We start from the raw sequence: 21,529 nt of genomic DNA, 5'->3' as shown, positions 1-21,529 counted from the left end.
GTGCTGGCAGTGTGGGCATTCAGCCTTCACTGCTGGAAGCACACAGCTCAAGATTGCTATCTGGAGCTCAGTATCACTTTGTATCTTATATTAGCATTAGGGTTAATATTCAGTTCATTATTTTTATTCTATTACATTTGTTTTCATTTCAACCCACAGGTCATATTCCTTTTTCCCCAATTCTTCCTCCCACAGGGAAGTGATGGAACAACTGTCCAAACTTTTAACAACCCATGGAGCAAGGCATGCCCTGTAAGCCTCTTCCTTGTATGCCTGCTGCAAAATTTAGCCATCATGCACTTGGAAACACAGTATCAGCCTAAGATTAAAGCAGGTCTTTAAACTAACCATCTTATAATTGCTAGAAGACAATATGCAGCATTTACTCAGCTGCATAGTGAGAGCCCTGGATTTAGCACTGCCTATCATGGCAGGAAAATTAATTCTCAGCCAAGTACCCACAGCCCCTTTTCTATGGCAGGGGGGCGTGGGGTAGAAGTGCTAGATATTAGGATCCAGAGGACACTTGCCTGAAGTCAGTACATAACTGACACCATTTACTTTTCCATCCTGTTTTTGCTTCATGGTGTTACAGTAATACAATGACTTTCTATACTAAGATTTCACTTAAGATTCTAGTATCACATTATGATGAACAAAACTCTTCAAAATGTTGAAGGTATTTATTGCCATTTGGAACATTTTTATTGTTCAAAAACACTGCACTGAAATAAAGTCCATCACATACATTCTTTGTCACCTGTACCTTTACATCAACGTAACTTTCAGGCAGGTTATGTGGGAAAACCACCCTCCTAATGAAGTAAAAAACTACTGAAATGGAACCTGGTGTCCTTCAGTTCTTAAGATCCCAAACAAGTTAAGTTTTTGCCTGTTAAGGATTACATACATCTAGAACAACTCAAACAGTAGGAAAATAAAATCCATTTAGATCTCTTTAAAGAACAGTAACAGACTTCATTGCTTCCTTCATTCAGTGCTATGCTTTTGTTTTTCTGAGTCTTCTTTAAATAATGTGCCACTTAAAAATGTGTGTTAATGAAGTCTCTTTACTGAGTCAAGGCATGCAGCAAGGGAAGAGAGATAGCTGGTCACTTCCAGGCTGCCTACCTACACATTTATTCTTGTAGATTAGCAAGCCATTGCTTAAATTACAAAAAAAAAAAAGACACTAGGAATGAATGCACCCAAGTTAAATGGCTTTTAAGAATGTTAATACATGGAACAGTGATACCACCTACAGTTCTGTTGATGTTCATGTTGATTTGGATACAGGTTTTGTCAAATCACAGGCTATTTTTTTTAGACTGTTAGCTAAAAAAGTTGGTTTTCAAATACTGCTTATTATTTGGATTACTAAGTCTTTATTAAAAAGGTAGTTATTAAGGACCTGTAAGGCAGCAAAACCTTAAATGCAATGGTTTATGTTGCTGAATAGTACTTTTTTGTCAAGATAAAATGAAAATAGTGAAGGATTCTTGGTGGGGTCACATTCATAACAGATGTTTCTGTTTTATCCCCATTGTAACTATCACAGCAACTGTAGATGGCAAGTCTTCCTTGGTTGTAATTCAGGATGAACACATTCCCTGGCTTATTTCAAGTTACGTATTTAGTTCTTTTTCTCCAATCTGCCAAAAGAAGAACAGCTTTTGTAAGAGTGAATATTGAATAGTAATTGCTATAAAAAGAAGTATCTGTAATTCTAGTAAAACTTTAGGAATAAAGGACATTTGGCCAGTTACTTATACAAAGGCAATCCCACTTGTAGTTTCTGCTAATTTTTTAAAATGTATAGCTCAGGTGGCTTCATCCTCCCATTGCTCCACATAGATTTCTTGGAGCAGAAGAGAGAACAAAAGCCATAATCCTGACTCATCGGGATTGCTTGGGGCAGTATCTGCACTACTTGCTACACAATGAGGGTGTGACACTGCTTGCAGTCTCCTCCCTAGTCACTATCAGTTGGATCTGCCCCATATATTGAACAGCCAGCTTAGAGATGTTTTGTTTGATTTCATTGACATACAACCTCTTAACAGTTTTATGGATGTTTCCATCTTAGGAATTAGTTACTTAGATACATACATGCAGGCTGATCAACACAATCCATGAAACAAACCCCAAAATAGCCAGCAGCTACTGAAAGCCCTATCTACATCCATGACCATAAGGGTTTTCAGCCTCTTCTGTATGCACCCCTCAGAAGCTTCAAAAGGGGTGCAAGGCAACAAGTCATAGTTCAGCCTACCGACAACAAGGAGCTTGTTAAAAGGTGTGCAAAAGGTAATAAATTAAACAAATTCAGAAACCATGCAGGAGTTTGCATCAGTTAAAAGCCACTAAGAGTATTCCAAGAGCCATCAGTTTGACTTCCCCTTCTTAGTATGACTTGCCTGTATTTGATCAGTCGTCCTCCTTGAATAAGTTGTGCAACTTCATTAGTCAAATGGCATGCAAAAAGAAGCCAATTCCTTGGCTGCACTTTGTAGGCAAATCTCATAAAAGTCAAGGAGTAACAACACAGTGCTGCAAAACATGGTAAGATTTCATTAGTAGATTATTTTTAATATCTGCATTTTGTTGAGGCATAATTTTCACACTAGCAGAATGTAATGACAAACAGAATGCTTATCATTGCTTTTGAGTTTTCCAGTAGTCCTACAAACGAGTCCACTTTGAGGATCCAATGCAGAAAAAAAAAACAGTGCTTATTTTTGCTACACAAGAGAACCTGTAAGACTGCAGCTTCCCACAAAAACCTCATTTTCCTTATACGCTTTCCAGCGATGCAACTGAAGCCTTTTTAGTTTGTTAACTATTTCAGCCAGAGAATGAGTTAACTCCAATGAGACATGGCATAGCCTATACAATTATCCCAACAATTTCTAAGACAAAGTATTTTTAAAAAATACTGATTTATTAAACACAATTATTGCTGGCAACATTTTCTAAAATGGACTTTTAAGAGGAGGAGGTTTCCATCCCCAGGAACATTCAGAAGCATAAAGCTTTATTACCTGCTTTCCAGGAAGATAAGAAATTATTTTCATCTACTCTCCCATCATAATTGCATTTAAATATAGGAAATTATAACTTAAGAATTCACTAGTTTTGTGAAGTTCTATTAGGCCTGAAGAAAAAAAATAATGAAATTAATTGTTAAAACAAAGCAGCCTTTTTTTAAAGTACAGATCCTAGCAGGTGGAAAAAAAAGTACATACACACACCATTCTCTATATACTTGTAAATATAAAACAAGTGTCTTAGCCTTGCTGAGCTGGTTAGCTGCCACCAAAACACTATTTGCAAAACAGTTTCACTGTGCCAGAGACTATTTGAACTAGTCTTACATCTCAAGGAGGATGGTTAAGAGACTGAGTTATTCCTGGCAGCATGAGGCTATAAATTTCCTTAATCCAAAGGTACTAGCTTTTGGGAGAATTACTCAGAATTAAGTTATAACCGAGTTAAGGAAAGGACATAATGCCAAAATAAAGATAATAAATGAAAGCTATCAGATTTGTTATTTGTTATTCTAGAGAAGCATTTGAACAATCAGAGAGACATGTCTAGACAAAAACTACACATTCCAAAATAGGTGGAAAAAGTATTGCTTATGCATTTCAAAAGAAATTCTGACTAAGAGTCACAGTAGCCTCTCACAGGCAACTGCTTTGCAAAGGGTTAACTTCCCTCAGCTTTTTGTATTCTGCAGACCAAGTCCTACCATTTCTTTGTCAGTGCTGATATTTAGGTCTTACAATAACCACAAGGCATCATTGTTCTTGATACAAAGGATAAAGTCGGGTAAAGAGATGCATTCTGAACCAGTGCATGCAGTAGTATAAAACAGCAAAAGAATGATACTTGTGGATTGAGTCTGGTGATAAGAACTGCTACAACTCAAGACCCACCTCCGTCCTCCCAAAGAACTATAAAGCCCTCTGAAAAAAGCTCTACAGCTCTTCAGTACCCTAATTTTTAAGTGGCCTCTGAAGTTATGTAACAGTATCTTTAGTATCTGTAGCTGCTCTGGTTGCAAGTTTGCAAGCAACTAATAATATACCCCAGCATGAGGGACAGAATCCATGTTCTGTAGTGAGTTTACTGACAAGAAGTTTGTGTTGGGTCTTACCAAATGTCATTCGGCCACTAATGATTTCTGGAGATTTCTTCATATCATTAAAAGCAGCAACAGGAAGTCCCCAGTTGGCAACTGGCCCCCAAAAGTGCTGTGGAAAGAGAAAAGCAAAATAAAGTTACACACAAACCTTCTGCAGTATTCTTACAGTTTTCCTTAGCCAGACAAAGCTTCAGAGGACAGGGATAAAGGTAAAATTTCAAATTAAGACAGGGACTACTTTTGATGTAAGGGAGAAAAATTAAACTTTTTAGGGGGATATAATCTTCAGGCAGGAAGGAAGAGGAACCCACTCTGAATCTTCTTGCTGACTGGAGAGGAACTAATGTAAGGCCATTGTAATGTTGTGTAATTATACCTCAGCCAGAATTAAGCAGTCTGATTGGCATACTCATATAATAACCTCAAATGTACAGCTCACTTCTGTGCAGAGAATTAGCATTAATCTCTTTCAAATCAGGCTTGTCAAAAATGTAGTGAAAACACAAGGACCTGCTGAAGTAAAGAACTGGAATGGGTTTCATATTATGCTGAGAATGAAGAAAAGCTCAGCAAGCATCTTCTTCCAGGTGCTTACACCATCTCACTGAAAGAGCAGGCCCATGAAACCAAACCAAAATGTTACCTAAAGCTCCATCTGTAATTGCTGAATCCACCTAAAGCTCAACAATTAGAGACAGAAGAGTAGAGCAGTTAGCTACAGGTGTGTATACAGATAGAAAAACAGAGAGAAGAACTGGAAAGAATCAGGTCAGAAAAACTGTCAAGAGTTCAATTTGACAAGTATTGTCTAAAGATGCCAAACTGAGAGAAATAGTATTGTAGGTCAAATTTCCACTACTGTTACAAGCAACAAGGCTTCAGGAAAATTTTCTGCACAGCAGAAGCATGCAGTACATGCATCACCTTCTTCTAAGGGGAAACCAAGGATGCTCCAAAGTAACTTGGCCAGACAACAAAAGAGGTGCACCCTGCAAGAAAGAGTTCTACAGATACCAACTATACTTTTTTTTTTTTGACACTTCCACTAACTATAACACTGTAGTATTACAATGATTTGGAATTGTCAGGGGATATTTAAGTTTACTGGAATTTTAATTCCAAGATACTCTTGGCCAGTCTGGATACTAGTTTGTAACACTACAGTAAGATTAAAAGCCATGCTTAATTTCTCCATAGTGGGACTGTAATGCAAGAAACTTAACTAAAAAAACAAGTATAGATAAAAGTGAGTTTGAGTTGTACACACTATTTTGACAGTTTAACTTCAGTGCAATATGCAAAACAATGGCATCTTTCTGCAAGCGTCTACAGAATGTGTATTGGTCCAAACTCAGATTTATAATAAGAGTATTCTGAAGAGTGCAATAAATGCATTTGTTTACTATATACTGACAGGAAAATTGACATCTGTAACGGCTCAAGCCTCTCAAGCACATCAGAGGTAACATGGCATAACTGAGAAGAGTTGCATGGCTATATGGTATTTACACTGTATAGCTACAGTTAGTGTAAATAAATGTACCTATAATACCACTTACACTCAAGATAAGCTGGAACACAACATTCACAAAGTGAAGTCAGCCGTGCACATGTTGGTTTTAGAAGCTTTAATGTAGCTATTTTAATAGTTCTACAGGACAATAAGGGTCCAGAAACAAACATCTAGTCACATGTTTATTTGCACAGCAAGACAACCTGTGTTAGCATCACCACACTAAAGCAGACTGGAAAAGTTAACTTGTGAGGCAATACGTTTACTTGGTGAAGTTTGTAGTAATTTCAAAAGTCTCATTTAAACAACTGTAGTTTCAGAAAAATAAATCTTTAAGGCTCTAAACTTGTTTATTTTTTTCATTCTATGAAACATTTACAGCTTTGGGAGTCTTAGTGGTGACTTTTTTGAAAGGTAAATGAAGTCAACTCGGCCTTTTTACTTAATTCACCTGCCATTAGAACATAAATGATACACTATAGACTATGGACCACTTTCACCATAAATAAATAATACACTAGATGAAGGCTGCAAAAGCTGAAGATCATCAGTTCACACCACAGCAGCAGTAGCTTTCCTCTGCTGATCAAGGAGGCAGATTTGGAACCTTCTCACTTGAGATGGTTATCCAGTTTTAAGAGCCTCCAGGCAGGCAGCCCTTTGAAGTTTCTGCACACAATAATTAAACTACACCTATACAGTTTGTCTTTAGTCTACATAGAAGAGCAAGTCTCCCATAGCATTATGACATAACAGGCATAAAATATGCACTCCCAGTTCCAAGAATAAACTGAAAGGCTGATGGAAAGAAAACTCTAGTGAGATTTATACAGTACTATTTATTGTCTGAAGTAAAGCTAGTTAAAAATAAGACAGGTAGTTCAGCTATGTACCAGTATTCTTGCTATGTAAAAGAATGGCTCCAGACTGATCTGATCTCCTTAGCAAAGAGTACAGGGAAAAAAAATTAAGTCCCTTTAATTTTGTAGCGATTATTTTGGACATTCTGAAGGAGCTAATGTTTGGTCACCTCAACTTCAGACTTCTGAATAAATATTACTAGTGCATTACTCCTGGAGGTTTGTGGTATGCTTATCAGATGCAGGCAAGGTCATAACACTGCTGAGACAAAAAGACAAGTTACTGAAGTTAAGAAGGAAGTGAAACCAGAAGTCCTTTTCTTACCGTACTGTTCGAGTGGGCCATCGTTGTTTTCCATTCAAAAAAAGCACATGGAAGAAAGAAAAAAGTTAATTTCTTGCATAGTCAGCATTAACAAGTGTGCTACAAACACAAGAAGTCAGGAAATTGCCATGGCATTAGCTTTGATTAATGTATCAGCATTAAAAATCTCATTTCCCTCAAGAGCTATCATTGTGCCAAGTGTTTGCTGCTCAAGTACCTTTTCCTAGCAGAACAAAATCCTGTTGTCGTGGAATGGAAGACATTCATCTCCTGGAGACTTCAAAGCATCCAAAATCCCACTCCAACTAGTATAAAAGGATGCCAAAAAGAGTGAAGGTTTGCCCAAGACAAAGCTAAACAGCTACATTTCCTTTGTGGAGGCTTTGAAGAAGTTACCTGGAATTCTTTGTATAGCCATATAAACAGGTCAAACCAAATGCTGCCAGAGATCGTACTGTCACTAAGCTCAGGTTAACTGTGGCTTTGTTACAAGCCACAGGCTGGTTCAATATTATTTTTTTAAGGTGGCCTTGACTAGTCTAACCACTTGTTACCTGTTTTCTTATTAACTGAACTGCAGCAATAATTAATAGAAGTTCCCAAGACAACTGCACAGCTGATTTTTCTCATAAAACCTTAACTAAATAAGTTCAAGTATGTCTCTTGGCACAATGTTTTTGTGCCAACAGAACTCAGCCTTCATTTTTAAAGTGGAAGTTGTTTTCAGGCAAGTGAAAGCCTAAAATAGATTCAGAGTACTGCTATTTTAACAGTAGGCAGCTCTGGCTAAGGTCTTGCAAGGTTGTCCTCATATGTGAGACTGAAACAGTTATTATACTCCTAGGTAAGTGCAGACCAAGGTCATAGACTTTTTCAAAAGCAGGTATCCAGCCCCAAAGCTCTGCAGCCAGTACAACCATAACTAATGCAACACATCCAATATCGAGGATACCACAGCAAGTGCAGGCATTCCTGAAGTGACACCGTTCCAAATGAGTAGTTTCCAAGGACGACATTCAGTCCTTTGACAAAGGGGACACATTGTACTAAAGTTTCCAGAACCATGGAGAACAACTGGATTTACTCGTTAGTTTCTGTGTCTGCTTTCTGTAAAAGTGTCTAGACACCACAAGAGGAATCAACAGCTGGTTACTACCTTATATTGTTACTACAATCTATTCCAGAAAGGCTACATCTGGGAGGATTTATTTTTCCAATTTTAAAAAAAAGTATTTTCCTCATACTGGCAATGAGCATTTGAATAGGCCTGAGACTATTCTGCAAATACAGATTAACTGCCTCCACCCATTTCCTCCTCATTGCCACTAAGTAGAAAAAGTATTGCCCTTCTGCAAGTGGTAGATTGTCCAGTCCTCCGAGCATACAATTCAACACCGCAGGCACTGTGCCCTTCAATTCCTAGCACAGAACTGGAAACAACTTGTTTTTAAATTCTCTTGTCCACATGCTTAAGGATTTACTAATAAGACCTAAAGATCAGGTAATTCTATTATGATGCTGACTCTTCTTTTCATCGAAATGAACTTTAGAAAAGTCCTAGAGAGCTTACATCAACATAAGTGCTCAAGCTTTACAAAGAATCATCTATTTCAAAGCCACCTACATTAACAGTCATTTATTTGCATTACTGCTGAGTCATCAGGAAGAGACATTTCAGAATGGCCCAGGAGATGGCAATCTCCATGCTTACATTTTTGTCACCAAAAATATTTTGGGATTCCTTGGAATTTATTATGTGACAAAAGTAATTTCTACCACAAGAAAATGCCCGAGCTTGTCTACAATGCCCTATAGGGGCCCCTCTCTCAAAAGAGAAGAAAAGCTGTTTTACTGGATGTGTTTTAGAAGACACTGCTGCAAATCTTCAGGACAGGAAGTGGATTCAGTTTCCTACTATTACTGGCTTAGATAATACAACTTTAGTGACAGCTCACATTTTTAGGACCTCTAGAAAAAAACGCAACTTCAAGTTCCCAATATATAGAGCTACCAAGCTTTCATATGCTAATCAGCTAGTTTAAAATGTACACTACCACTGCATTTTACAAGAAGCAGGTTAAGTCTACCTACTGCTTACATTCTTACTATGCTTAATTTAAAGCATTAAGATATGCTTACGGTAAATTTATATTTACATGATTTACAGTCCTTCAGATCCCTATTAACCACCACTTCACAGGAGCCAGAAGTGAAACTGGCAAAACATTTAATTATTAATGACAGTTTTAAAAGCGATTTATCTAGTTTTTTTGGGCAAGATCCAAAAGCTAACCCATGATGTAATACAATTCTAATGCCAGATATAACCACCTGAGAAAAGTAGCATACATTCATTATCCTTGCTTTCATGTTTATGTTATGAAGCTGAAAACGAAGCCACTTATTCCAATAGATGTCTGCAAGTTTTGATTGCCCCAAGCCATAATAATGAAATACTCAACTCCACCACTTTGGGTAGCTTCAGTTATTCTATTTAGGATCAAGCAATTTAAAGCACAACACTGGTACTGCAAGCAATATCTCAGTTCAACACTTCCCACAAACAAGTTTACTATATATAAAGCCTTGCTTCACTGCAGTGATTACATGCTGATTTCTAGAAGCAATTCCAACTGATTTCAGCCCTTCATGACACACACAGTAACAGAAGTACAAATTAAGCAAGTATCTTTGTACATTACAAGGCAGAACCCATCCCACAAAAGGTGGAATCCTGTGAAATGCACTTCTTTGCAATACTGTCTTACCTATACAGCTTATTTCAAGACTAGAATTAGGGCGAAATACAGCTGAAAAGGCTTGTTTTAGATAGCTTTTCAGTCTTCGGTAACGAAATAGATACTTTCAGCAAGTATTTGTGATGGTGTTAGGAAGCAGCTGTTATCCAGATTTGTTTGGTTTTTTTCTAATCAATAAGCAGATTGCTGGTTTAATGACCAATTACACACTTCCCATTAATTCTGGTACAATTAACTAAGTTTTAAGGTATTTTGCAGTATCTTCAAAGACTTTAAAAAGGAACCTACATAGAAGTCTGCTCTGACCTTTCTTCATCTTGCTTCAAGGACATTAACTTCCTTCTCACATTTTACCTATCTTTTTGCCCCACCATTTCTGTGGAACTTGGCTTTACAGACACCAAACAAACCCTTCTCTTGATATTGCAATCCCTATTCTATGCAGACTCATCCCATCTACTGCTACTTTAATAAAGACTAAGTTTCTCAGATAAAGAGATGTCCTCCTACATGCTTGCTCAACAACAAACATCAGTTGCACTAGTTACAGGCAGATAGATCAGCAAGCAGTAGCTATAATGAAAGGTTGCTCAACCACCTTTATTAGAAAAGCCCACGTTTATTTGTTTAGTTTTGTTGAATTGCTTGTCAGTCAAGGAAACTTCAGCCTGCCTGAGACCCTTCCTGTACAGCATTTCAACCAGATTTAAGCAAGTATGCTGCAATCGCACCTTTAAGACATTCTTGTGATTGCAGTTCCTGGTGGCATACCCCTTGCCACAGCACACAAACCGAAGGTTGGCAGAAGTACTGAGCTGTCTGGGACACGACTTAAGCCGTATGGACACGAAAGCCAGGCTCTAACACGCCTGCGAGAAAAGCACCTATTTAAATCTCTGAGGATATATAAATAAGCGGTCTTAAGAGTGCCTCTGCTACCAGGTGGCTTCTGCCCAGGGACGAGCAAAGCTCCCTCTGCCCTCGTCGCAGGTCACTGCCCCTGCCCCCGGGGCCTGAGCCCCTGCCCGCGGCGGGGCTGCGGCTCAACGGGAAGCGGCCGCCGGGTCCCAGCGCGGCAGAAGGTCGGTCACAGCGAGGCGCGGCTGCCGCGGCGGTTTCAAACCGCGTCGCTCCTCTTCAAGGTCAGCCCGGTCTCCCCGGGGCGGGGCGGGGGGCAGCCTGACACCGCGACAGCCCCGGCCACCTCAAGTGGCGACAGCCGCAGCACCGGCGCCGTGACGGCACCTGCGGGCCCTCGGGGCTTCGCGCTCGCCCGACGGGTGCCCGCTCCCGCCCACGCCCCTCGCTCCCTCCTCCGCCCTTCAAGCAACCGCCGGCGAGGACGAGCCCGGCAGAGGTCAAACAACGCCGCCCGGCCGGCGCTGTCCCGGGTGCCCTGAGGCTGCGGGGGGCTGGCGGCCAGGGCGGGGACGCCGGTTCCTGCTGCCTCGCCGGGCAGAGCGGCGGGAGCGGCCGCCCGGGGCAGCGACGAGCGCGGCAGGTGGCGACGACCCCCGCCCCGCGCTCACCTCATCAGGTAGTCCCTGAACTCCTTGCTGCGCACATAGTCCGCGGCCTTTCGGGCCAGCGCCCCCGCCATGGCGGCCTCGGCGGCAAGGAGCGCCCGGCCCGCCCGCCTCGCGCGCTGCCGCCGCCACCGCCGCCGGTGACAAACTCCCCCACGCCCCCGCCCGGCGCCCGCTTTACGGCAGCGCCCGCGCCGCCGCCCCCTCCGTCACCGCGCGATCCCCGGCGCCTATTGGTGGCGGCGGCCCCGCCCCCCTCCTCCCGGCCCCGGCGGGGCGGGTGGTCCCGGCGAGGGGCAGCCGGGGGCCGTAAAGCGCGGCGGGGGGAGGAGGGGCGTGCGGCTGGGCGGGCGGGCCGCCGTGGGCCGCGCCGCCGGCGTTCCTCCGCAGCCCGCGGGGCGAGCCGCGCGGCGGCGCCCGGGGACGCGATTGGCTGCGGAGCGGCGGCTGCTGGCCTCCCATTGGCCGCCGCGGGGCACATCGCACCAGCCCCGGCGTCTCGCTCCGCCCCTGCTGAGGCCGCAGCAGGCACCGGTGGGGCCGCGGGTCTGCGGGCGGGCAGGGCCGCTCCCGGTGCCCCCGGTGCGGGTGTCCCCGGACCGGGGTAGCGCAGGGCCAGCGCCAGCTGCGGGCCGCGGGCGAGCGGCGCCGACCCCGACGGTGGCATCCCTGAAGGCAGGGCGGGAGGGGGTGGGCGGAGGGGGAGAGCCCTTGCCGGTTCCTGTCACCAGGCGGGCAGGCCTGCGGTTCGCCTTGCTGCGGCTGCTGGGGCTGCTGGGGCTGCTGTTCGCCTTTACCCGGATCCCTCGGGAGGGGAACGGGCGAGTCGCTGCCCTCTAGCCAGCCAACAGCGTGTTCCCGTCACGGCGGTGGCGGAGGTGGCGGAAGACACTGAACTAATGCATCGCGATGGCGCACGGGGTAGGGTAGAAGTAAGAAGGCCCATCATTGCTTCATCGATTTTATTTATCCACCACGGCAACCGTTCGGCCGTCCCCTCTGTACCTGGAATGGTCTAAGATCCTGTCTCTCACTAGCACTTTCTATTTCATACCTGACCAGAGGTTACTGACTTAGAAGGGAAGATAAACTAACCCTGCTAATACCAGCACCATAAAATTTAGGCCATACAAACAAATACCTATGTATGAATTACTTCTTTTATCTTTGCTCTGTGCACTAGAGATAGAGAAAATGGATGTTTATTACCTCCGCTGCTTTCCAAAGACTCGCAGCCTCAGTTTTTACAGTCTAGAACTGGGCTGAGAGTGCAGCCTGAGGCATTCCTATATTTTGCAAGAAGCCCTGGAGGCCACAGCTACTTCATTCCCTTCTGCTTCCCTTGTCTTCCCTGCAGGACCTCAGGGAAAACAAACAAACAAACAAACCATCAAAAAGCAAGAAGAGTAAGAGCTGTGCACCGTTCTACCCTGATTACTTGTTCAGAGAGCAGTAGGTTTGAGGAAGAGCATAATGTATAAACATTCTCTCTGTTTTTCTGTATCTGCAGCATATGATACACCACCTCACAACCACCCGACTTTGCTGTGTGGGAGAGTTTTCATCCCCTTGGGACACTGCAGCATGAAAAGCCAAAATGTAGCCCAACATATTACTGTGGACTATTTACACTCCTCATTTAAAAGTAGCAGTGTGAATCTGAATGAGGTCTCAATCATTTATTTTAGCTGATTTGACTTGCACTGACAGAAGGAAGGTCTACAGAAGTCAGTTCTGCATGTTCATACAAAGTCTCATGTAGTGGGATTTCACATATCCTATATGACCAGGCTTAGTCATTAATATTACACTGCAGTTTTATCAAAAAATGTAGTCTTACTCTCCTCTACTGAAAATTTGTCAATTTATTCTCATTTTTATGTATTGAGAAAAAAAGAAATAATCTTTTGTTTAAATAATCTGGAAGGTGTTCTTTAGTCTTTCTTCCTGGAGTAAACGAGTTCTTTCAGCCTTTTCTCACAGGCTATGCCTTATAAATCTTTCAGCCATTTGCTTACTCTGTTTTTGTTTACAGCTTTCTTAAGTCATAGCCCCAGTAAGGGTTCATCATGTCTCAGTCAAAGCCTTAGCAGCAGTGCACTGCCCTTCTCTAATTGTGAGAGTATCCCACTTTGTTTTCAGACTAGTTAATGTAAAATCATTAACTAGAAATGTGCCCAGAATAAACCAGTCCCACATTACAGGCTCTACCAGTTATACAACAAAAGCACAAGGATTTGAATTTTGCTCTTGCTGCAATTCTTTAATCATTTATAGTGGATTTATTTGTATATAATTTTTTAGATTTCTTATAAGGATATCAAAATCCATAGAAAAGACCCCCCCTAATTTATCCCATTTGCAGGTTCCGATTTTCTACCTTAGCCTTTTCAACAGAGAAATTAGATTGGATTTGACATGAGTTGCTCTTCACAAGCCCAGTTTAGGTGTGCTTTTAAGCATGTTGTTCTCTGAGTGAACATTAACCAATTGTTTAATAGATTATTCTAGCAATTTTTTTGGATATCAGATTTACAAATTGCTGGGTTGTTGTTAACCCCTTCTACTCAAGATACATGCTCCTCCAGTGCTGGACTGCCCTGTCCCCTCCATGAGCTAATGGATAATCACTGATGATCACAGATTGCTTCTGTTGGCATCTGGTGGGCTTCTGAGCAAGTTTCATGAGGTCCTGCCACAATTATTTTCTAAATTGTATTTCACCTGTTCTTTTCATTGTCTGAACTATCTATCCATTCTTCACACTGAATTTAGACCAAATTTGAGATATTATTAACATACTTCTGCCTTGACCTGTTATATATAGGCTTGCTCTTCGTTATTTAGTGACTGAAATTACCTTTGTCTTATTTTCTAATGCTTTTACCAAACTTTTTAGTTGTCTTTTATGTTCTATGATAGTTGAAGCTGATTTCATGCCTTAACCTTTCTGATTCTGTTATCTGCAGGCTGACACTGTTTCTTTACTTTCATCTATTGATGTATGTTCCCTTTTGGTTTTTAGGTAATTAAGTGGTTGTGAATAAGCCATGCCACATAAGTCTGAGGACAGGTCGTACGTTTCTTCCAATCAGAACAGGTAGTTTTAGCTGATTTGGTTTTCAAACAGACAGATTCCCTGCAATCTTTTATCCTTTAGATTATCTTCAGAAAAACCCTACCTGCCATTTCCTGGAATTTCTTCCTGAAATTCCCACTGCTTTCCTTTGTTTCTTGTTAGCCTTGTACTTCTGACCTCTGTGAGGAGATGCCTCTGAATTTTATCAGGCTTCCCAGTTATTCTTGTTGTTTTCTTTGAGCCTTGGACCAGGTCACTACTTTTTAAACAAACTTCCTGACTTCTGTTTCTGGCCATCTTTACTTCAAATTCTTCCTTACCAGGTTAGCAAGCTGGTGCATTTGAATTCCCTTCCATATTTTTAGCAGGTAGACTCTAGGGTTGTCCAGCAGTTACTTTTCATGGAACAATCTCTAATAACAGGCTTACTGTAAATACCGTTTCTGCAGCTCATCATTCCATGCTGCCAGCACATGTGCGTGCTCTTCTGAACTTCTCTCTGCAACTGGGAATACAAAGGAGAGCACCCCTGACTCCTTCAGGGCTGGTTCCACAAATCTTCAATACTAGCACACCTAATGCTGGTGGTTTTGCCCACAAGGATACATATATAAGGTAGCCAGGGCTGGGTGAGCCTTAGTAATTCATCCCAGTATCTTGAATTTTGTCTCTGTGAGGTGAACATTTTGACAAATGGGTCGATCAGTTTAGCAAATTAATACCATGGGTACCTCAGAAGAGAGTTTCCATATCACACCTTCCCCATTTCTGTGTCCAGCTGCTGGAAATGTAGGGCCCTTCTATTTCTCCTCACCTCAGAACAGCACTACTTGACCTCAACAGGTGCAGATCCAGCTGCTGAATAAAGCAGCCTGCAATTTTTCTCTTTTAGGGCATCTGTTTCTGCCTTTTGACATGCCTTTGTAGGCACATGCATGATGGCATGTCCCTGTCAGGGAGACAGGAGTGTGCTACCTGTCAGGCAATACAACCAGTGAAGAAAAATGTGTTATGGACATTGCAGAACAATCTACTAGTGCTGTGCTGTAGTTATGCTTCTGGCATAAGACATGAAGTCAGTCCTAAAGGATGTATCTGATATAACTGTTAACAAGCATCTGCAGAGAAAAATGAAGATGCCTTTTCCCACCTGTGAAAGGAATTGCAGAAAAACATTTGGGGTGTTGCATGACAGACAGTGGAATAACAATTAAACCAGCTGTTCAAGAAGCTGTGGCTTCAGGACTGGAGTAATTATTATTTCCCTGCTGTGGTAGCTCAAAAGTTGCAGAACAATATGAAGAAAAGGCATATTGCCATGACAGGCTTCTTAGATCTTGTAGTGAAATACTTGTTCATTAAATTGGACACACTTCATCTGGCAGGTGGATGAGAAGACTGACTAGAGCCGTTGACTATGACATTTAATCAGCCTGCAATATCAAATGGAGCCAAGCAAGAGCACAGCTTGATGTGACACTTGCATTCATCCTTGCATCTTCGATTACAGATACATTATCCCTAGGTGCTGGCAGGTTGCTTGAGGAGTGGAGCATACAGCAGTAACGAAGTGGATTGAACACCTGAGAATGCTAATTCAAGGGGCTACCTTATATAAATAATGATCTCTGTAAGCTGCAGTCAGTCCTGACACTTTTGCAGAGCCATCCCAGCAGAAATATGAATTTAGTGTTAGTCTAAAAGTGAAGTGAAAAGTACACTAGAAGTAAAATGGACCTGGAAAAAAATCTGGATCACTGAGACATAAATATTGGCAAATGAGCAGGTACAATTGCTGGCAAGTCAATCAACAGCTGGGCAGCAGGAAGTGAACCGAGAGGTTCTACCTGTAACAAAGAAAATAGAAAGTACTTTGCCAGCACAGAAGACAAGCATTCCAGACAGTTTTTGCAAATATAATTGCTTTTCCCTGCCTTACATGTGAAGAGACCTTTCTGTCATGATTAGATTGGTCGGTTGGGTTTGAGCACTTGAAACTTTTATTAGTTGAGTTACTCCTGTTACTCTAAACTGTGTATGTAGGAGTCACACAAGCTGTGGTCCTCACACAGTCTATACCATATGCACATAAAAAACTGTTAGTCCTGTGCTGTGTAAAGCATAGAATGTCCAAAGTTGTATAGCCAATGTGAACCAGAGTAGTAGCACACCCTGGCAGAGCGGTGGCTGGGTGTGTAGTGAGGCTGTGCAGGTGCTTTTTCTCCACGCTGGGGAAGCAGCTTGCATGAGCTGGAGGCCACAGCTCAAGGGTGGGAGCAGCACCCCACTGCTGGGCTGACTGCCAGCTCAAACCCTGTTTGAGGAGTGGGAAAAAACTAAAGCCAACTCAAAATTAAAAACAAAAAAAACACAACAAAACCAAACCCAAAAGCAATATCTTCCCCAACTTAAGCTTACAGTGCAACTAGTGTTAAGGGAAAGTTTTCTTCTGGGAATTTCTTTCCTTAAAGCCAAATGGCTGTACACGGAAGATGCATCCTGCACAGGTAGCACTTCATGCATGCAGTGCAGCAGAGTACTGGGGCAGCTGGAGGATGTGGCCTTTCTGTGATGAGGCTGCTCTGAATCCTCAGTTAGTCACACATGATAAAACAGACAGCCAAAATTGCATCTGAAATTACTCAAGACAACTTTGTGCCAAAATACATGTAGCAGTGATGGCGGTGTCCTGTGTTTTTACTGTCATGAAGACTGATTTTTAACTGTTTTAAGATGTCTTTCATGGCTGAAGCATATCTCTACAGTTTACCTATCTTAACAATGCTTCAGATTGGATACTTTTAGATTCTATTTTTAAATTTAAAAACCTATATATTGTTAGGGCTATTTAGAATAAATAAGTTACAATACAGGGAAAAAATCTGATTAATAGGTTTATTCACAGTCTACTTACGCTTCCAGTTGGTATGTAGATACAGGTGCTGGGCTATAAGGATATGGTGATTACTGTCTAAAACAGACCTTTGTAACAGTATTTGGTCTTTAAATTATACATTTATCTTTTTTTTTTTTTTAAGTAAAGTAATTACGTTAATAAATGGTAATTTAAAAAAAAAAATATGGCCCCACATCCATGTGAGAAGTACCAAACTGCTGTTTCTGATATCACATCACTGCATTGCTGGAATCCTTGAAGCAATTTGTTGATTATTATCTTGTGTTTGGGAAGGAAGGGATGAGGGCTGCTTGTTCAGTCAAGTGCACTTTGTACTTTATTTTGCTAAATCGGGTCAGCTGGGGTAAGAGAGCCTCTTCTTGTAATATCACCTTGCAAAAATTCTTCTTCTTCACTCAGTTAAGGAAATCTTTCACAATTAAATCACATACAGTAACTTCATCACTGTCATTATTGTCTCCAGAGGAGCAAAGCAGGAGGGCTGGTAGTGCTCACTTGGCAGGTTGCACCTCCTGGCAGGTGTTGAACTGGGCTGTAAATCATAGCTGGTTTCCTCATTATGGAAAACCTGCCTTGGCAATGAATCCAAGAGGACATGAAAAAAGTAGAAATAAATTTCTATTCTATTTATAAAAAAAATCAGTTTCCTTTTTCTAAGGAAGGAGTATCAGTGATGTGGTATGGACATCTCAAGTAAGGTTGTGAGGAGGCTTACTTCTTCCATTACTGTCTTGCAAATTGTCTCCTGAAACACTTGTATTTCATGAGGAGAACTAGTCATGGGTTCTCTGCAAAGCTTTCTGTGTCCTTTTTAAAATGCTTTATCCACTAAAAATGTCCCAAACGTTGTAAGGAGGAGCCTAAATTCAGGATTCTGACAGATGGCAGAAAGTGAACAGGTCAAGGTTGAGACACACTGTTAATTGATGACAGTCATTTTAGCTATGTAATCCTTTCCATGAGACTTATGAGTCTTTATCAAGCTGAATGAATAAATGTAAATTCAGTAGAACATGAGAAAAAATGTAGGCTCCTGGTATGTTTCACTACTAATAAATTAACTTACCACATTTAAACATGCTGTTTCCTGGTACCTCTCCCCAGCCTGAATAACCCAAGTGAGGCTGGAGGATGGCCAGGAGGGGGGGTCATTCCTGGTAGAAAAGTACAGTTCTCCTCTTCCAGCCCTTCCCCTGCTGAAGAAGTACCCCAAGTACTGTACAGTGGCAGTACAGTGCTGCCGCTGGAAGACCTTGAACATAAGTATCAGTAGGCTTCATTTAGGGAAAAAAACAGATTAGCACGCTTCAAGCAGGAAGACATGATTAGCTCACATTGATCTAATTACAGTATCCTCAGTGGTGTTAAATCCTCTTAAGTTAGGGTCAAACTTTTGCTTGACAAACTGAGATTTCTCCCACTCTGCAGAACTGTGAGAGCAAGACAGTATCGAGGATGCCCCTGGCTTACTAGAGGAAAGCAAAGGTTGTCTTTAATTAGTGATACATAGCCAGAAAGGGACCCTGGAATCACCTTTGGCCTATTTTTTTAACTAAAAGAAAGAGGCGGGGGGGGCAGGGCAGGAATCCCAGTAGACCACAGTGGATAAACAAACTGTGGGTATACAGGATGAGTAACTTGAAGGTAAACATGCCAAAGTCCTTTCCTAAGCTACTGGGATCAAAGTGAAATAAACAATAGGTCCTGGTGGACTTCTACAAGGTCATTCAGGACTCAATAGAGAGTAATTTCAGTTTATACAAGATATAACAGAAAAAAAACAACACTGATTCAAGTATGTATACTTTAAAAGAAATAGACACGTGCCCAAATGTGCGTGTTCAAAAGTGAGATGGGTGTTTGCAGAGAACCTCCAAACTGTGGCATGTGTTCTTATCTTATCAGAAACATTTTAAATCTTGTGTCCCACAGACATCTGAGGCCGTATTTTGTATGGGTATTGATCTTCCCAATAAACATTAATATTAAATAGTGATGCTACAGCTTCAGTTCATGAGGACTATAAAGAGAGATCTTGTTTTTTACACAGGGAGCTTTATAAATTAAATTAAAAGCTGTGCAGTATTTAGCTACTGATCCTCGGCACCTGGAGCAGGCTGCAGCAACTGTCCTGCACACGCAGCTTCACTGTGTGGGTAAGGAGGGGAGGATTAGCCCTGCCAGAGCAGGAGCTAAACCTTTCACACTGAGCAGGAAGCTCAACAAAAACAAACCAAGAGGAAATTTGAAGCAGAGGGATGCCCTTATCATGACACCACCCTGTGACTTTAGTGTTTCTTTCTGCTCAGGGTGTCACTCCTGGAGGCTGTGCAGAATTACGTTTTTACAAACTGCTGAGAGCAGGTCCTTCTTTTCTGTGGAAAGCTCAGGAGGAGGCAGCATGAGCATAATCTCTGATTCACATGAAAACTTGGGTTCAAATACTTGCCAAAAGTGCTACAGATCAGAGCAGGGAAACTCATCAGCTCCTTCCTCAAGCTGGTGTTGGCCAAACCCACACATCCCATCCAGGCTCTTTAAAGCTCTTTGAGCTAAAAAGAGGGACTTGACACTGCAGCAGGGCACCCCAGTAGGGGTGGCTGTGTGGCACTTCCACACTGCTGCTCAGCACTGATTTCTGACACATCATGGAGGCTGCTCCAGCAATGTTTGTCACAGAGGTGGAACAACCCAATAAAAAGACCACAGCGTTGGAGTTGATGCGCAAGTCCACTCAGGGTCTAACACATGGCAGCAGGTTCATGGTTGAAATAAGACCAGAAGTCCAAATAGGAGAAGATCAGCATTGTCAAGAATGTTTACCAGCTGACAGGTCACGCTCGTCACTTCTCTGAAGTGAAATGTGGGTTATTTCTGTACTCTGTGTTTAAGGCTCCATTGTAACAGCTACCAATCCCAAAAGCAAAACTCTTTTAGTACCAGCAGGTGAAATAAATTCAGTCCTCTAGAAAAAAATCTCATATACTTTAATCTGATAACGTTCTTTTCTCAGTACATTGGTTCTGACTTCAAGGGGACATGGTTACTGACATCAGGGATGACCTCCCCGCTGCATCCAGCAAGCCTGAGATCACTGAAGAATCCAGCAGTTAGTATATAGATCTGAAAGCCACCCATTAGTCCAAGTCAAATGCTAAGGAACAACCCACCTTCATGCTTCATAGTGGTTAACCAGTGGGAGAAGCAGCTAGCCTGAATGGATAAGTAAGGCAAATAACTGATAAATGTAGAGTTTACAAATAGACAGAAGAGCTCAGACAATAACAGGACAATTGAAAAGTCTGCATAAATGCACTGAAAATCACAGACTCTTTATTTGCATGTCTTAGCAAGGAGACTATCATTAAAATTGAAGCCTGCTTTCTACAGTAAGGAAAGTGTGAGGCTTACTGAGTATGGCTATGTTTACCAGTGACTACAGAACCTGAAGGATGGGAAGAATCAATTAAGCAGGATCATGCCAAGCCAAAACAACACACAGCCTCACCACAGTCTGTGACTCACCAGCCTTTTTATAAACTAATTTCCTCAACAAAGAATGGAATTGAGCTTAGGCCGACTTTGGTTGTTTAGAAAACAGTCAGAGCATCATGAACAGCTTTCCACTCCATCTCGATGAATGGACAGAAATCCCCTTCTTCCATCTTGCATCCAGACAGTGGGAGTACAGCATCTTTAGCAGCCAGTGCACTGCAGGGTTTTCTGTGGTTAATCTGAATAGCTGGGCATAGCCACAAATCCTTTTTTTCAGCTCTTCTTCACAGCTTTTAATGCAAAATTGCTGCCATGATTTTTACTACCTATTATTTGCTTTGCTGTAGTGTATCAGTGTTGGTAAGTGGTATACCACAGGAGAAGTAAAGCTTCTAGGCATCTCATTTACTCATTTTCTGGGGTTGGAGGGAAAGACTCACATCTGTCTGCCCAGGGCCTGGCATGTCACAGGGCTTCCTAACCACGTTCTCTGCAAAACTACGTAATGTCAGACAGTGGCTGAATTAGTCTCATTCGCCATCATGGTCATGTTAAAGGAGGAATCAGGAGAGAAGAGAGAAGAGAAAGCTTTTTTCTTTTTCCTCTCTGTTTTCCCATTTGGATGTTCTTGAATATGATTAAGGTTCTCCAGGAAATCCTGCTTTTTTAACCACTGGGCCTATAAATACAGGTGTACAAGAGACACTAGCCTGCCTGCCAGGAAGGACTATAAAAGCCATGAGATGGACCTGCAAGGCAGAAGCTTGGTAAGGGGAAAGGAGGAATAAGTCATGGTGCTGACTAGGGTGGGAAGGAGGATGAGGGGGAACATATGCATACACTAGTAATGAAGGACCATGAAGACTAAAGGAGCAGGAAGGGTTGTTTCTTTTAGGGACAGAAAGAAA

General features: G+C 42.0%; 2 protein-coding genes across 2 annotated transcripts; both read right to left on the bottom strand.

The window, feature by feature from the left end:
* Positions 1-664: 664 nt before the first annotated feature.
* On the bottom strand, positions 665-11,293 carry MPC1 (mitochondrial pyruvate carrier 1). The gene is made up of 5 exons (XM_051614757.1): positions 11,134-11,293; positions 6,846-6,849; positions 4,160-4,256; positions 2,418-2,550; positions 665-1,652 (listed from the first exon to the last, which is right to left on the bottom strand). The coding sequence occupies exons 1-5, from the start codon at positions 11,202-11,204 to the stop codon at positions 1,634-1,636; spliced, it is 324 nt and encodes a 107-aa protein (XP_051470717.1). The 5' UTR covers positions 11,205-11,293; the 3' UTR covers positions 665-1,633.
* A 14-nt stretch (positions 11,294-11,307) lies between these two features.
* On the bottom strand, positions 11,308-14,319 carry LOC127382900 (basic salivary proline-rich protein 1-like). The gene is made up of 2 exons (XM_051615051.1): positions 14,313-14,319; positions 11,308-11,966 (listed from the first exon to the last, which is right to left on the bottom strand). Exons 1-2 carry the CDS (start codon positions 14,317-14,319, stop codon positions 11,308-11,310), a joined length of 666 nt encoding a protein of 221 aa, XP_051471011.1.
* Between the last annotated feature and the right edge of the window lie 7,210 nt (positions 14,320-21,529).

This window comes from Apus apus, chromosome 3, assembly GCF_020740795.1.
Source record: "Apus apus isolate bApuApu2 chromosome 3, bApuApu2.pri.cur, whole genome shotgun sequence".
In the NCBI taxonomy this organism is placed as follows: Eukaryota; Metazoa; Chordata; class Aves; order Apodiformes; family Apodidae; genus Apus; species Apus apus.
The sequence above is the reverse complement of the archived record's forward strand: the minus strand, read 5'-3'. Positions and strand labels throughout refer to the sequence as shown.

Coding starts and splice junctions, on each gene's coding strand:
- MPC1 (XM_051614757.1), bottom strand. CDS start 11,204: ATGGCGGGGGCGCTGGCCCGAAAGGCCGCGGACTATGTGCGCAGCAAG. Junction 2,551..4,159: donor TAGTGGCCGAATGACATTTG/GTAAGACCCAAC, acceptor CATGTTTTGCAG/CACTGTGTTGTTACTCCTTG.